This window comes from Scyliorhinus torazame, chromosome 7, assembly GCF_047496885.1.
Source record: "Scyliorhinus torazame isolate Kashiwa2021f chromosome 7, sScyTor2.1, whole genome shotgun sequence".
In the NCBI taxonomy this organism is placed as follows: Eukaryota; Metazoa; Chordata; class Chondrichthyes; order Carcharhiniformes; family Scyliorhinidae; genus Scyliorhinus; species Scyliorhinus torazame.
This window is the reverse complement of record NC_092713.1, coordinates 265,571,898-265,586,076: the sequence shown is the minus strand read 5'-3', so window position 1 is coordinate 265,586,076 and position 14,179 is coordinate 265,571,898. Positions and strand designations below refer to the sequence as shown.

The 14,179-nt window shown below is 41.2% G+C and overlaps 1 protein-coding gene across 2 annotated transcripts; it reads left to right on the top strand.

The window, feature by feature from the left end:
- The first annotated feature begins 245 nt into the window (after positions 1-245).
- On the top strand, positions 246-12,714 carry txndc15 (thioredoxin domain containing 15). 2 transcript variants are annotated; one of them, XM_072512392.1, is made up of 5 exons: positions 246-451; positions 2,530-3,044; positions 6,051-6,214; positions 11,183-11,313; positions 12,314-12,714. In XM_072512392.1, the coding sequence occupies exons 1-5, from the start codon at positions 361-363 to the stop codon at positions 12,508-12,510; spliced, it is 1,098 nt and encodes a 365-aa protein (XP_072368493.1). In that variant the 5' UTR covers positions 246-360; the 3' UTR covers positions 12,511-12,714. The 2 variants fall into 2 exon arrangements, with proteins under 2 accessions (XP_072368493.1, XP_072368494.1); XM_072512393.1 differs by lacking the exon at positions 246-451 and adding an exon at positions 566-719.
- The last annotated feature ends 1,465 nt before the right edge of the window (positions 12,715-14,179 follow it).

The following is a 14,179-nucleotide window of genomic DNA, read 5'->3' as shown; positions in this document are numbered from 1 at the left end:
TGACGTTGTGCTTGACGACAGGTGTCGTTCCCTTCAATCCCTGGCTGGCCTGTTTTCTGGAGGAAGCGCCTTCACTATATCTCCTAGTAACCGGCTGCGCTTCACACAAACTTGGGTAAAAGGCCCGCCTCCTCCGGCCCGTCATTGTCACTTCCTGTTCGGTTATTGGCTGACGTGGAGGGACGCTCGGAGAGACGCCGCGGTTGATTGGTTCCTTTCGCTGCCAATCAGAGGTATGCGCCAGCCAGCAAGTTGCTATGCGCCTATCTCCGGGTGCTGGTGGCGGGGGGCGTCGGTCACGGGTCAGGCCGCTTAGTGCCACTCTCAGCATGGGGGCTGCCGGCCTCATCACCTGATGCGATGCTCACGTCAGTGGGCAGAATGGGTGGTTTTGGGACGAAAGCGATTTTAATCGTGGCCTTGCTGATGGTCACAGGAGTGAGTGCGAACGGTGAGTGAGTTGGCGGGTTATCGGCTGAGTGAAGGAAGGGGCCTGCTGCCTGCACCCTCTGCCACCGACAAGGACTGACCTGTGTCCCAGAGCAGGATCTGTACAGAGATTGAGCATTCATATCTCCCTGTGCAAAGAAGCAGGGCAGGGCCTGGCCCCTAGGCTGATTATAGCAGCACTCTTCATCATCAGTCAGAAAGTTGTTGGTTCACTTCAGAGATTTGGTCCAGGCTAACACTGCAGTGCAGTATTGAGGAAGTTACTGAAGGTGTGTTGTCAGATGATAAACCAAGATACCGTCTTCTCTCTTGGCTCTTGGGTTAGTGTAAAAAATCGTACCCCAATACTCGAAGAATTGTAGGGGAGTTCTTCCTGGTGTCCTGGCCCGTATTGACCTTTTAACTAACGCCCTGAAACTCCAGTGATCTATTCATTGTCCCCTTCCAATTTGTAGGACCTTGGGCACAATGTTGTCCGCCGCATTTCAAAATTACAACAAGGCTATGCTTCAAAAGTACTTTGGCTGTAAATGGGACATCTTGAGCTTGTTACAGCAGCTAAAATGTATATTTTTAACTTGTAGCCCAGGTTTGACTTGTTTGCATAGAGACAGTAAAACCATTGATCAACTTTGGAACAAAAACTGGTTGAACAGATAGAATAGGCCTGGATGTTTCAGGCATAATGGAGCATTGAGCAGATAGAACTTTGTGTGCACTATTCTCCTGTTTTATCAGTGTAATGGCTAACTTGCCTCTATATTTTTCAATGTTCTTATTTTAGTATTGTAATGTCTGCAAGTGTAACCAGTAGTACATCTATTCTTTTTAATGGTTACATGCTAGATCTTCCTTTACCAACACACCTCACTATTGCTCTGGTCACAATTGGTATTCTCTCAATCCTTCCATTCCTGAGACTTAGGGTTAGGATTTAAAAAAAATATATTGGCTATTCGAAATTAAAAACAACTTGCATTTAAAATATATTATGCCGTTTGTGCCCCAAAGTACTTTTTAAGCCCGGAGAGGTGACATGTGATGAATCAACTCTATCCTGTGATCTTAAATCAATAAAGAAATAAAACAAAACGAAAGAGCACATGGTTCAATTGTAACACTTCCATTTCTGCGTTTGTAAGCTATTTCTAGTCCTACTACTAACATTTCTCCATTGTCAATAATGATGTCTGAGACAGTCTCAGATTTATACTTGTTTATTAGTTACTTTTTCAGTTTTTTTGTAATTGGGTATAAATATTAACAATAATTGTAGAATACATAGAAAATACAAGATCAAAATTTCAGGATCAATTATCAGTAAATTACAGGACAAAGCCTGCAAAAGTACAACCAATAACTTTATTTTAAGGTAATTATGCATCCAGAAGTGGTAGTCATGGTATTGTTGGATAAATGAAATAAATGTACAAAATTGAAAAATATTTTCAGGAAATGTTATGTTATCGTAGGTGCTGTCATTTGAAAAAAAAAATGTAGAGTACCCAATTCATTTTTTCCAATTAAGGGGCAATTTAGCATGGCCAATCCACCTAGCCTGCACATCTTTGGGTTGTGGGGCCGAAACCCACACAAGCACTGGGAGAATGTGCAAACTCCACCCGGACAGTGACCCAGAGCCGGGATCGAACCTGGGACCTCGGCGCCGTGAGGCAGCAGGGCTAGCCCACTGTGCCACCATGCTGTCATGCCTTCTGTGACAATAGTTTGAAGCAGCACAGAAGCCTTGAAGCAGGTTTTGACAATCTTTTATTATATTTGTACAACTAGACACTGTACAGACTGAACTTTGTGAAATGTGGGACACCAATATGATAGGAAATTGCTTATTAAATTGTAGAAAAACTACCAAAAGAACTGTTTAGTTATTTGCCACTTGTGTAATTTTCATATTCATATTTGTGGTCTTCCCATTTTTGAAAAAATGTCACAAAAGTTAAACATTGCACAGTAGTTTTGGTTGCTTGTTTACAGCTCCAGCTCAAAAAGTCTTGGCATCTTAGTTTATGTCAGCATACAACATTTAATCAAAGAAACATTTTTTCTTTTTTTGAACAGCTGAAGTTCAAAGAGATGATAGTCCGTCAAAACATCTGTCCACGGAAGAAAGTGATGTAACTTCCAATTCAGCCAGTAATGTTGAACTTGAAAGAATGGATGAGCAAATTAAAAGAAAAGTACAGTTTCCAACTGCAGAAATTGCTGATGCTGTTCTGGGAACTGGAATTCATTCTAATCCAGAAGCAATATTGTCTCTTATTCAGAATATTAAAAATGAACACCCTGTCTTTGAAGTCAAAGATACACCCTGTACTGACGTGAGTGGAGAGAATGGCGAATGCAGTGTGCCAGAGGAGATATTTCCTTCCCTTACATATATCCCATCTGGTAATCAGGAGGGAGAAATTCTTGGAGAGAGAGAAACTGGCATTTTGGAACCAGTGCCAGCTGAGAACCCAGCAGCAGAAGAAGCAAATGCAACTGAAACAGCCAGAGCACCAAAAGTAAACTGTGATGAAAGGAATATGACTGGATTGGAGAACTTCATTGTCCAAATTCTTAATAGCACACAGGTAAGAGAAATTTACAATTTCAATTTTATTTTGGAAAATTTGCTAATAATTCTTTCATAAAGCCTTGTGTAACTTTTGCTATTGTCATGTATATGCATATTTTGATTTGATTTGATTTATTGTCACATGTACTGAAGTACAGTGAAAAGTATTTTTCTGCAGCCAAAGGAACGTACACGGTACGTACATAGTAGACTTTCGGAAGCAATATGGGGAGAGTAACCATGCTAGATGGGGATCGGGGGGGGACAACTGGGTTGCTGCTGCTGAGATCGAAAGGGAGCTGGTAAGAGAAAAGGTGGTTGAGGCGGGAATGTGCTGCCTGGGGGACGGGTGGGTGCGCGGGACCGGGACGTGGGACTGACCCAGAGAGGGCCAATAATAATCGACAGAGTACATTGACAAATGGTACATCGACAGTGATTGGTTACAGTGTGGAACAAGGGGCCAAACAAAGCAAACACATGAGCAAGAGCAGCATAGGACGTTGTGAATAGTGTTCTTGCAGGGAACAGATCAGTCTGAGGGAGAGTCATTGAGGAGTCTAGCAACTGTGGGGAAGAAGCTGTTCTGATGTTTGGATGTGTGGGTCTTAAACATCTGTAACTTCTGCCTGCATAGAGTCAAAGTCTACAGCAAAGAAAAGGCCCTTCGGCGCATCGCTAATATAGTAGTATTTTTTAATGCTAAAATGCGGCCTTCCATTTTTTCCAGGAGAAGTCTCAACCAATGCTCTTTTATACCCAATTTCTGCCAAGCATAAAGATTGTTTTTAAAAAAAAATTCTCCCTTTCCTGTTCCGAAACATCTGGCCCCAACTCTCAGCTCCTTTTTAACTACAGTACAAATGGGAGTGGAATTCACTGGCATGTGTTACACTCTGGTGTACGGTCTGTTGGAACTTTAAACTGAAATGAGAACTGGTTGAAAATCCACAGGGGCAAAAATGATTAATAGTAAAATAGTGCGCTGTAGTACACCGGAGCAATACTGGATGTGAGTTTGTACCTATGGTTTCGCTCATGCTGAATTTACTTTCCCATCCAGGAAAAGAAGCTACAAGCAAACAGTGATAGGCGGTAAACTGTACTGTGGCCTTATTTCTTGGATTTCAGAAATTTCTGCATAAAGATTATGTTGCAATTTTGGAAATTGTAATCCAAAATGTCTTTATTTGTGATTGGCTGCCTGGTTAAGAATTCAAAGCTGTAATTACTAGGTTACCTGACTGACAGTAAACCAAGACTTTCAAGATGCTTTGGTTTATTGGCCCAGTGACTTTGAAGTTTTAGTGCCGATAGAAATAAAAGAGCAGATTTTGCGTTTCCGATTCTGTCAGCCCCTCCAGCTTTGTAAGTGGTCCAGATATGCAGCTTTTATACAAGTTCTTGCCTGGATATTTGAATGGCTCTCCGCTGATTAATTAGTGGAAGCTGGAGCTGCTGCATTAAACAATAAAAGACCTCTGTGTTATTAATTAATCATGAGGAATCAATCTGCAAATGTTTCTAGTGGTTACTGTCCCTTACATGGATTTGCTCCTAAAATTAGATGGGGAAATTTATTAAACTTGAAAGAGAAAGGGTATTAATTATGAATTGTATTTGTGTATCACAGTGATGACGCATGTTTTCGCATTCCGAATACTCAGTTAAAGTTTACTGTCTTGCCCTTTTGGTCCGGAACAGGTGCAGTCTGGATGCCAAGTGGTTTCTCCTAGAGGGATAGAAGATAGGTCATCCTGTGTTTGTTACAGATGCTTTGAACCAATACTGCCAAATTCCCTGACTGCCTACTGCCATGATTTTATATGGGAATCAGGGGAACCTGAAGAGGAGATAATGAGTTTTTTTTAAATCCGCAAATGCATTTGAGTTTTAAACACTTCAGTTACTGGCTGATGCCAAAGCATGAAGATATAAGTAATAAATGCTTACAGATTTTCTTTAGTGCAGCCATGTGCTGCACGAACATCTTGAAAGATGTATGGACCTTAACATTTTTCTCAGGTTATTTAATCATAATTTTTGAAACAATACTGCATCTGGAGAAATCTTAAAATCAGCTCCCTGAGTTACATTTTAAACTGACCAAAATAATTTTTTTTTTTTTTTTTTTTGGATTATAAATCTTCAAGTTATAATATGAATTAGTAGTCTGTTAGTTAGTGAGTAAAGGCATTGGTTGGTGTAGCACTGAGTCACATAGACTAGAAGATCCAATATTTAATCATCTTCTATCTAGTGACTTGATGCTTAAAAGTGTGCATCTCTGGAGATGGGTGAGGACAGAATTTGGGCTCTGCTATGATGACATCATAATGAATAGCCTCCAACTATTGCTGCATGGGCTTACTTGAAGAACAGCCATTTGACTGAGCTATGAGTGAATTGCATGCTAATAGGAGTCAGTGTCCTTTGAACAGGGGGGGAAAAAACAGGGGAGCAGTGACTATAATTGTGACAGTTGTTTTGCAGCATCAAAATCTGTTTACTGCTGTGATTTGTAGAGGTGAAAATGTGTCCGTGACCCACACATTTCTTAGGCGGTTGATCAGGCAAAGGAAAATTGGCAAATAAGTCGCCAACAGCATGCCTTTTCCATCTTCGCTGCTGCTGGATGTGCCAAGGCACTGTTCCATTAGCTTCTTGGGAAAAGAATGGTGCCATTGCAAAGAAGTACTTAAAATTGTTTTTTGAAAATGAAGGGTGGTAGAGTTGGGGAAAGAATATGGTTAAGCAGGAGATTGAAATGCCAAAACAATAGGATAAGAGCAAGACATGCCAGCATTTTCATACTAGATTTAATTTTCAGGGTACCTTGTAAATGAAACATAGATTATCATAGATTATCATAATACTTAGCTCATTGTTACACAATACATAGTCACTTTTATGATTGAACCTTTGGATGTGCACATAATAGAATACTTTTTTTTAAAAATTGTTTTCTTTGACTCTGGACTGAGTTAAGTAATATTGGTATAAATGCAATATATATTTACAGGACCTGATGGAATTCCTGAATGCCAATGGCACTGATTGCTCTGTAGTCCTTTTCTACACGCCATGGTGTCGCTTCTCTGCGGACCTTGGTCCACATTTCAATGCACTGCCACGTGCTTTCCCCTCGCTGCAGTTTCTGGCACTGGATGCATCTCAGCACAGCAGGTACTTAAAGCAACAATTTGGACTAAACTTGTTGGAAACATGATGTCATGGGGATAGATTAAATAATCTTGCATTTGAAATACTTTGTGTTGCATATGCTATCAACCAATAACAATTCACGATAATGTACTGACCTTGATAATTTGCCAAGCTACTGAATGTTTTAAAAACATCCTTCCAACTTTATTATTTCGATAATTTAGTGGGAGGAAATGGATAAGTAAAATGGGAGGTTTGGCAGTTGGGCCATTTATGTTTGGCCATTCAGTGTGTTCAGTTAAACCACAAGTTTGACTTGAGTTCTGATTTCACCGTGGCTTTTGCCAGGGAATAATTATTTCAAGGTTGTGGTAAACCACTGTATTGTATTATACCTGCTGTATGTAACATGCCTGGGCTTCCTCCTGCTGGCTCCACCTGTGGCTCCCCACCTCGGGCTCGCGTATAAATGTGGCCAACCTCCGACTCTGCCTTCAGTCTGGTGCTGGCTGCCAGCAGGTATCTTTAAGCTAATTAAAGCCACAGTTTCACCCTGAACTCGTCCTCTGTCGTTATTGATGGCACATCAAAGGGGATGTTATTTCAAGGTGATGTTTTGTCCAAAGAGGACCATAAACAAATGATTGGAGCTGTGTGACAAACCATTGACCCCGCAGAATGATGAAGAAGGTTTGATTATTCTTGTGCTGCTGAGTTTTCACTCAAGTCCGGTGAGACATCAAGTGGAGGACAAGCATGCTCCCATAGGAAGGAGGGAACATTAAAGATTGAAGTATGGGCCAATGTTTTGCACTTTCTAATGGGACCAGACGCACTATGGATAATGATCTTTGGAACAGGTTACTTGGTTCTTTGGCCCAGTTGACAGATGACATAGGAAGAATGAAAGAATATTTTAAAAGGTTTTAATATGATCGCCAGCATGACATGGTGGAGAGGCTAGAACTCTGAGCAATGCTGTTGGGAGCTCATGGTAGGACTAACCATGGTGGCAGATTGTGGGAGGTGCCAGACACAATGTGGCCTAAAATGTCCTCAATGGCAGAACCAGTGAATAAAGACTCTGTCTCTCACTAGCTGCAAAGGCAGAAGAAGGTTGCAGCAGCAAGATCCAGGTCCTGGTCATCATTGTTTGACATCAATTAAATCTGACCAACCTGTCAAGATTGTGTGGTTAATTATGGAGGTCCCCACATTAAACAGTTGTGTAAAAGGCTTCCACAGGGGTTCATTTGCCAAATCCTGTGGCAATTGTGAATTGGTCACGAGGATAGAGCTGCGAGCCTGGGAGTCCCTAGTCAAGAATCTGCACACAAGCGACAGCCCAAAGACGTGCAGTTTAGGTGGATTGGCCATGCTAAATTGCCCTTCGTGTCCAAAAAGGTTAGGAGGGGTTATTGGGGTTACGGGGATAGGGTGGAAGTGAGGGCTTAAGTGGGTCGGTGCAGACTCGATGGGCCAAATGGCCTCCTTCTATGATGGATGAAGGCTGTTACACCCATGTTAGGACAAAGGTATCTTTGGGGAGCAGCATCTGTTATCAAGCAGTGCTCTTCATGATACACTGTGCTCACCCTAAATGTGGATGTGCCCTAAAAATACCTATCTGGTTTACTGACATCCTTTCAGGAAGGAAAACCTGGCATTCTTACATGGTTTGGCCTACTTGCAACTTCAGACCAACAAAAATATGCTTGACTTTTAATTGTCCTCTATACTGGACTCCTTTCAAGGGCAATTCGGGATGAGCAACAAATGCTGGCTTTGCCAGGGATTGCAACATCCCATTAAATAGCTTTTTAAAAATCACTCCATCCATAGTGGGGATTGATGCCTGCTGGACAGATCATGAACTTGTACAATTGTTGATGAACATTCACTTAGCACCAGCAAGGCCCAAAGAGGAAGTAGTTCAATGTCTCAGCCCAAAAGCAACCCATCCAAAGATGGGAGTTCCAAGTGCTGCTCACAACCGATTTGGAAAATCTTCACACATCCAACTCAACTCGACAACAGTAGGATCAAATAAAGTCAGCTGTACTAGACTGCTGTGCTCCATTCCATTGGGTTCAACCATCGTCGTCACTAGGACTGGTTATATTAAAAAAATGCTCAAATATGTGACCTGCAGGAACAAAAACGAGCAGCCTTCATTTGCCTGGCAAAACAACCCATGTCACAGTCAAGAAAGCAATAAGCTCATGGCTGACACCCAAAGACAAATCTGGAAGATAAAAGGACATTTGGTGGGAAGAGAGACCCTAAGATGATATTCTGACCATCCAGATTAGAATCTTTTTTTCAAAGCCAATGGGGCCATATCGTTAGATAAAATCCCCTTTGTTCACAGGATCGTGTTTATTTTCTAAAAGAAGATAATTCAATGCGTCAAAACTGGAAAGGATATTTTGAACAACCCTCTCCTCAACCATGAATCCACAGTGGCAGCTGATGTTCTCCAAGCTAACCGCCAGGTATCCTGTGGTGGAATCCGTGGTTCATGGTGGCCAAAAAGTCCAGTTTGAAATTTTTTTTTTTTTTTTTCAAACGCATTTTATTCAAACTTGTATCAAAGTAGGTTACAGCAAATAAACACCCCGGGAAACATTCTTCCCAACAATCAACTGTACAGTTTGTGCAGATTTTTTTCCTTTTTCACCCCCCTGCGATGAACAGCTCCTCAAACACGGTCACAAACATCTCCCACCTTTGCTGAAACTCCCCTACTGAGCTCCTTAACTCATACTTTATCTTCTCTAACCGCAGGAAGTCATACAGGTCACCCAACCATGCTACTACCCCCGGTGGCGATGCCGACTGCCACTCCAGCAAAATTAGTTGCCGTGCAATTAGAGAGACGAAGGCCAAGACATCGGCCTTCTCCCTCTCCATGAGCTCCGGCTTCTCTGAAACCCCAAATATCGGCACCAAAGTATCCGGGTCCACTCCTTCACTATCCTGGCTAAGACCGTGAACACTCCCGCCCAGAATCTTCCCAATTTTTCACAACCCCAAAACATGTGCGCATGATTAAGTCCAGTTTTTAATGGCCAATGTTCCAGGACAGGACGAGAAAAACACTTCCACCCTGAAGCTCTCCTTGAGGCATGGGAGGATTGACATTAATGACTTTCAGGAGCTTGCTACCATTTGTTCAAAATGACAACAACCTGTCCATCAAACTGTGTGCTGCAAGAGGTTGCAACCTCTCATTGAGGCAGAGAAGGAAATGGAAATCCTGCAATCTCTACCCCACTACCTCTTGGGACATCTTGCCCAATGTGCCCAAAGATCTGTGGGTTGAGAATTGCACATTGTCACTTGGAAGACCTATGGCAGAGACCTGTGACCCTGAGTTGACATCATCCTCGAATCCTGGAACAGCCAACGGATATGCAAGTTCAAATTGCTTCTTAAATTAAATAATTAAACGTGGAGTGGTTTTATAATTAATCTGGGAGCTTGAAAATTGTTTACAGTCTTGTATATTCCCAGTTATTTTATAATCTTTCAATTCCTGCAAATTTTGTGTACTCTTTTTTGTGCTTTAATTTAATAGCATGGCTTCTCATCGAAGTATACTTTGAGCTTACATTTACTATTTTTTTTAGCTGATGCCATGGTGACTGAGCAATGCAATGTACCCCCTTATCATTAAGAATTCTATCTGTGGCAGCTGACAGAAAATAAAGGTTTTACTTACACACTGTATAAGATATAATGTTGAATGTAACATTTTCTAAGTCAATTAAAATTTCCAACGGGTCATATTAAAATGTGAGGATTGTACTTGGTGCTAGGGGACAATGAAAGGAATGGAAATAAAAGTAAGACGATGAAAAGTAAAAATGCATATTTCTTCAGTATGCGTCTTGTAAAGTGTCCAAACCATCTCTTAGAAATTCTAGACTCATGGAATATAACTCCAGTGTGGGGTCATATCAGATTTAATATGACTTCAATAAATGCTTATGCACACTTTTCTTTTAAATGTTTTGACTTTTTGAATAGTTCTCATTCTCACAAAAGTATTAAAATAGTTTTGAGAAAGAAAGCTGGTGCAAACACACTTGATAAGCTTTCTTGTAATATTGTCGTGAACATAGGAACGGGAGTTGGCCATTCAGCCCCTCAAGCCTGCTCCATTATTCAAAGAGATCCTGGCTGATTTGTGGCCTAACTCCTTAGCCCATATCCCTTAATATATTTGCTTAACAAAAATGTATCTAGCTCTGATTTTTTTCATTAACAAATGATCTAACTTCAACTACTTTTGTGGAAGAGAGTTCCAAAACCTCTACCACCCTTTGTGGTTAGAGGTGTTTCGCAACATCAATCTTGAATGGTCTGGCCCTAATCTTTGGACTGTAGTCCCTAGTTCTAGAATTTCCTATCAGTGGAAACAGTTTATCTTTATCTACTCAGTCTTTTTTTGTTAATATCTTGAAGACTTTTATCAGATCACCCCTTAACCTTCTAAATTCCGGAGAAAACAGGCCTAATTCGTATAATCTCGCCTCATAACTAAACCCCTGAACCAGGTATCATTCTTGTAAACCTGCATTGCATTTGTAACAATCTTTTAGCCTTCTGAAGTGTGCACTGCACCTAGAAATGTTGGCCATTAGTGAAGTATGACAAAAGCAAAATGTTATAATCTAAAATGCACGAGTATGTTCACTTACCTAAATTAGCCTGCAACCTATTTATTTGGTCTACTAACCTCAATAAATCTTTCTGCCTCAACCATAAATGGAAGAATTATTCCATTTGAGCCTTCCTTTTCATCATTAGGAAAAATGATTTTGAAGTTGGAGCACTGGGATTTGACAATTTGCAGAAGCAATGTTTTTGAAAGTAGAAATTCCAAGTATTATACATTATATAATGTGATGAACACAAATTAGTAATTGTTGCCTGATGCCAGCGTTTCATCATTGGATTAATTATGGGTTTTGTTACTTTAAGCCTTTCTACTAGGTTTGGTACCGTAGCTGTTCCCAACATCCTCTTGTTCCAAGGGGTCAAGCCAATGGCCAGATTTAACCATACGGACAGAACGCTTTCAACGTTGAGAGCTTTCATTTTTAATCAAACTGGTTAGTAGCAATTCTCACTATTATTTGGGTATTCACTAAAAGGTATAATTTCTTTTTAAAAATAGAGCTATGTTTATTCTGTGAGTAAAGATAAAGATTTGGGACCAGTACAGTCTCATGAGAGGCTAGCATTATGTAGTTATTTTGTACAGTTTAGATAGCACAAGGTACTTGAACCCAGTTCACCTGATGCTGGCTCAGTGTTATATTCCGGAGTCTCTCAGAACAAAGGTTATTCCTGCTTTACAGTATTGATTTATGGTTCTTTGGGCAGTTTTGATTGCTTTACTTTTATATTTATTTGAAGGAAAAACTTTCCCCTTTTTATCTCCCTCTCTTTATCTCTCTTACTCTCTGTCTCTCTTTCTCCTTCCATCCCCCTGCCCCGTAATTACAAACTGCAGCTGAGACAGTGGATGACCGTCTATTCTAAGACCATTATTGCTACCTCACCATCGACAACTTCATCTGAATTAGTCATAAAATGTGATGAAAGACAGAGACCGCAGTAGACAACTGATTTTTCTTTCTTCCTTCCCTGTGGTGAAGGGAATTCTCAACACCTTCCCATGTGAGGCAACTAAGATTAGGAATTGATGTGTTTGGAGACCATTGTCTTCCTTGGCAGTCAGTAGTACTCCCTGTTAATTCAATGCACTGCTTCCTTTCTTAAACATGTTAATATGCTAAAGCTTTGTTCCATTTATTTATTATTGGAGTAAATAAGCCTGAAAATAGGATAAAGAGCAGTAGTTACAGTTTTAACACGTTCAGGTATAATCTGCGTTCCTCCGGGTGCTCCGGTTTCCTCCCACAAGTCCCGAAAGATGTGCTGTTAGGTGAATTGGACATTCTGAATTCTCCCCTACCCGAACAGGTGCCGGAATGTGGCGACTAGGGGCTTTTCACAGTAACTTCACTGCAGTGTTAATGTAAGCCTACTTGTGACACTAATAAAGATTATTATTATTAATAACAAACAATTTGATCTGCTTTTCAGGCATAGAAGCAAATGGCACCGTTGAAGTGATGGAACAAGATATAAGTGGCCCACTTCCCAGTGTTGCAGTGAGAGGCATTGACTGGCTGCTTGTCTTCTCTGTGTTTTTTGTCTGTGTTTTTTTAGTTTATGGTACAGTGCAGTCAGATGGTATCAAGTGGTTGGTCACAGGACAAGAGCATGAACACCAGGACTGAGCTCATACAGATGTTGATCACAACCCACCACAAAGAGAAGCTGCACTAGGCACCTGGAAGCAGTGGAAGATGTTCATAAACAAGATAGCTTTTCATCTCACAATTCCTCTGTTTGTTCTACAGCATTTAAATTATGGATATAAATATTCAGTAATCGAGGCTGATTTGTCAGTTTTGAATACATATAAAGTATTTCCCAAACTATCAGTTGTATCTTGTTTCTCAGTGATTGCTTCTTAACAGGTGTTGAAAGATTTGCCTATATGCATCAAACATCAGATCCAGAATTAAGGGATTCCGACATGATGCAGGTTTCGAAGATCACCTATCTCTGAGCGCATGATTAAGCAAATGTTGGAAATTAGAAATACTGAGGAATGGAAGGAGAATCCACTGTATGGTTTAACAATGTTAAGTAACTTGGAATTCAACTTCATGCTTGAGAATAAAATTAGATCTACTGGAGCCTGAGGACCAAACTCCAAATTTAGACCAGCTAATCGCTACATATTTTAAAAATGTTTTGGAGTCTATAATAGATTTCATGTTTGTCTCCTATTGGAGAGTAATGGAAGCAGGAAAGAAAAATCTTGACCATTTTAGGAATGTGCTTAGAACACCTTGTTTGCGCAAGGTGCCTAAAACGTCCCACAGCTATACAGAAGTGGAAGGAAAATAATGGATTTTGATGCTAAGAAGCTGATATTTGGAGAGGATGAACAAAAGGGTGGGGTTCATTTAATAGGAGAGGAAGGAGGCAAAACAGAAGTATCAATAAAGAGAATGGCAGAATTTAGCTGGTTCTAGGTATATCTGCCAGTGGTGCAAAGAAGGCCCCACCCAGACCCCGCATCCCACTGCAGCTGCACACACCTGTGGTTCCCCTGGGATTGCAGGGCATAGAGGACACCCGCTCCCCGAGGCTGTCAAGGTGACAGTTGTCCTGAACCTTTATGCCTATGGCTCATTCCGGGGCTAGAGCAGGGATCTGTGTGGGATATCGCAAACGTCTGCGCACACGTGCATCTGCGCTGTGACGGATGCCCTATGCATCCGGGAATCGGACTGCTTTACCTTCAATCACGACGAGGCCAACCAGGATGTCTAGCCTAAAGAGATAAGTAGTAATCTTCTGGAATTGCGTGCTTGTCATCCTCGTGATGCTGGCAGCACTGACTGCCTCTGCCACCTCCTTGCAGGTGCTGTTCAGGAGGGCGGGCTTGAATCTGCCTGACCTTGGGGAAGCTGGCCCTATTTGCATCCCCTGAATTTCAGATTAAATAGCAGCCCAGGAGTAACGTGAATTGCACATGATTCCGTTCTGGCGGGAACGATTAGTCTCCCAAACGGAGAATCCAGCCCATTGTTCTCAAAGTGGACAATCTTTGTGAATGAGGGAAAGTGGATGGAAGCTCATCTCGGAATTAAATAGAATGCAAATGTAAACATTTGGTTCAACCTGAGAGTTGGGGTTAGGGTGTGACATTTGTGGCGGGGGCTAAGGATGGTGACTTTAATCTTTCCCATGTTTAGCATGAAGAAATTGTGGCTCATCCAAAACTATAAGAAAATCAATCGTGATAGCATAGTCGGTGTTAATGGGGGACGAATGGGAACAACTCCAAAGTAATTCTGGACATAGGTTTCCTCATCAATCTTATTATGAAGG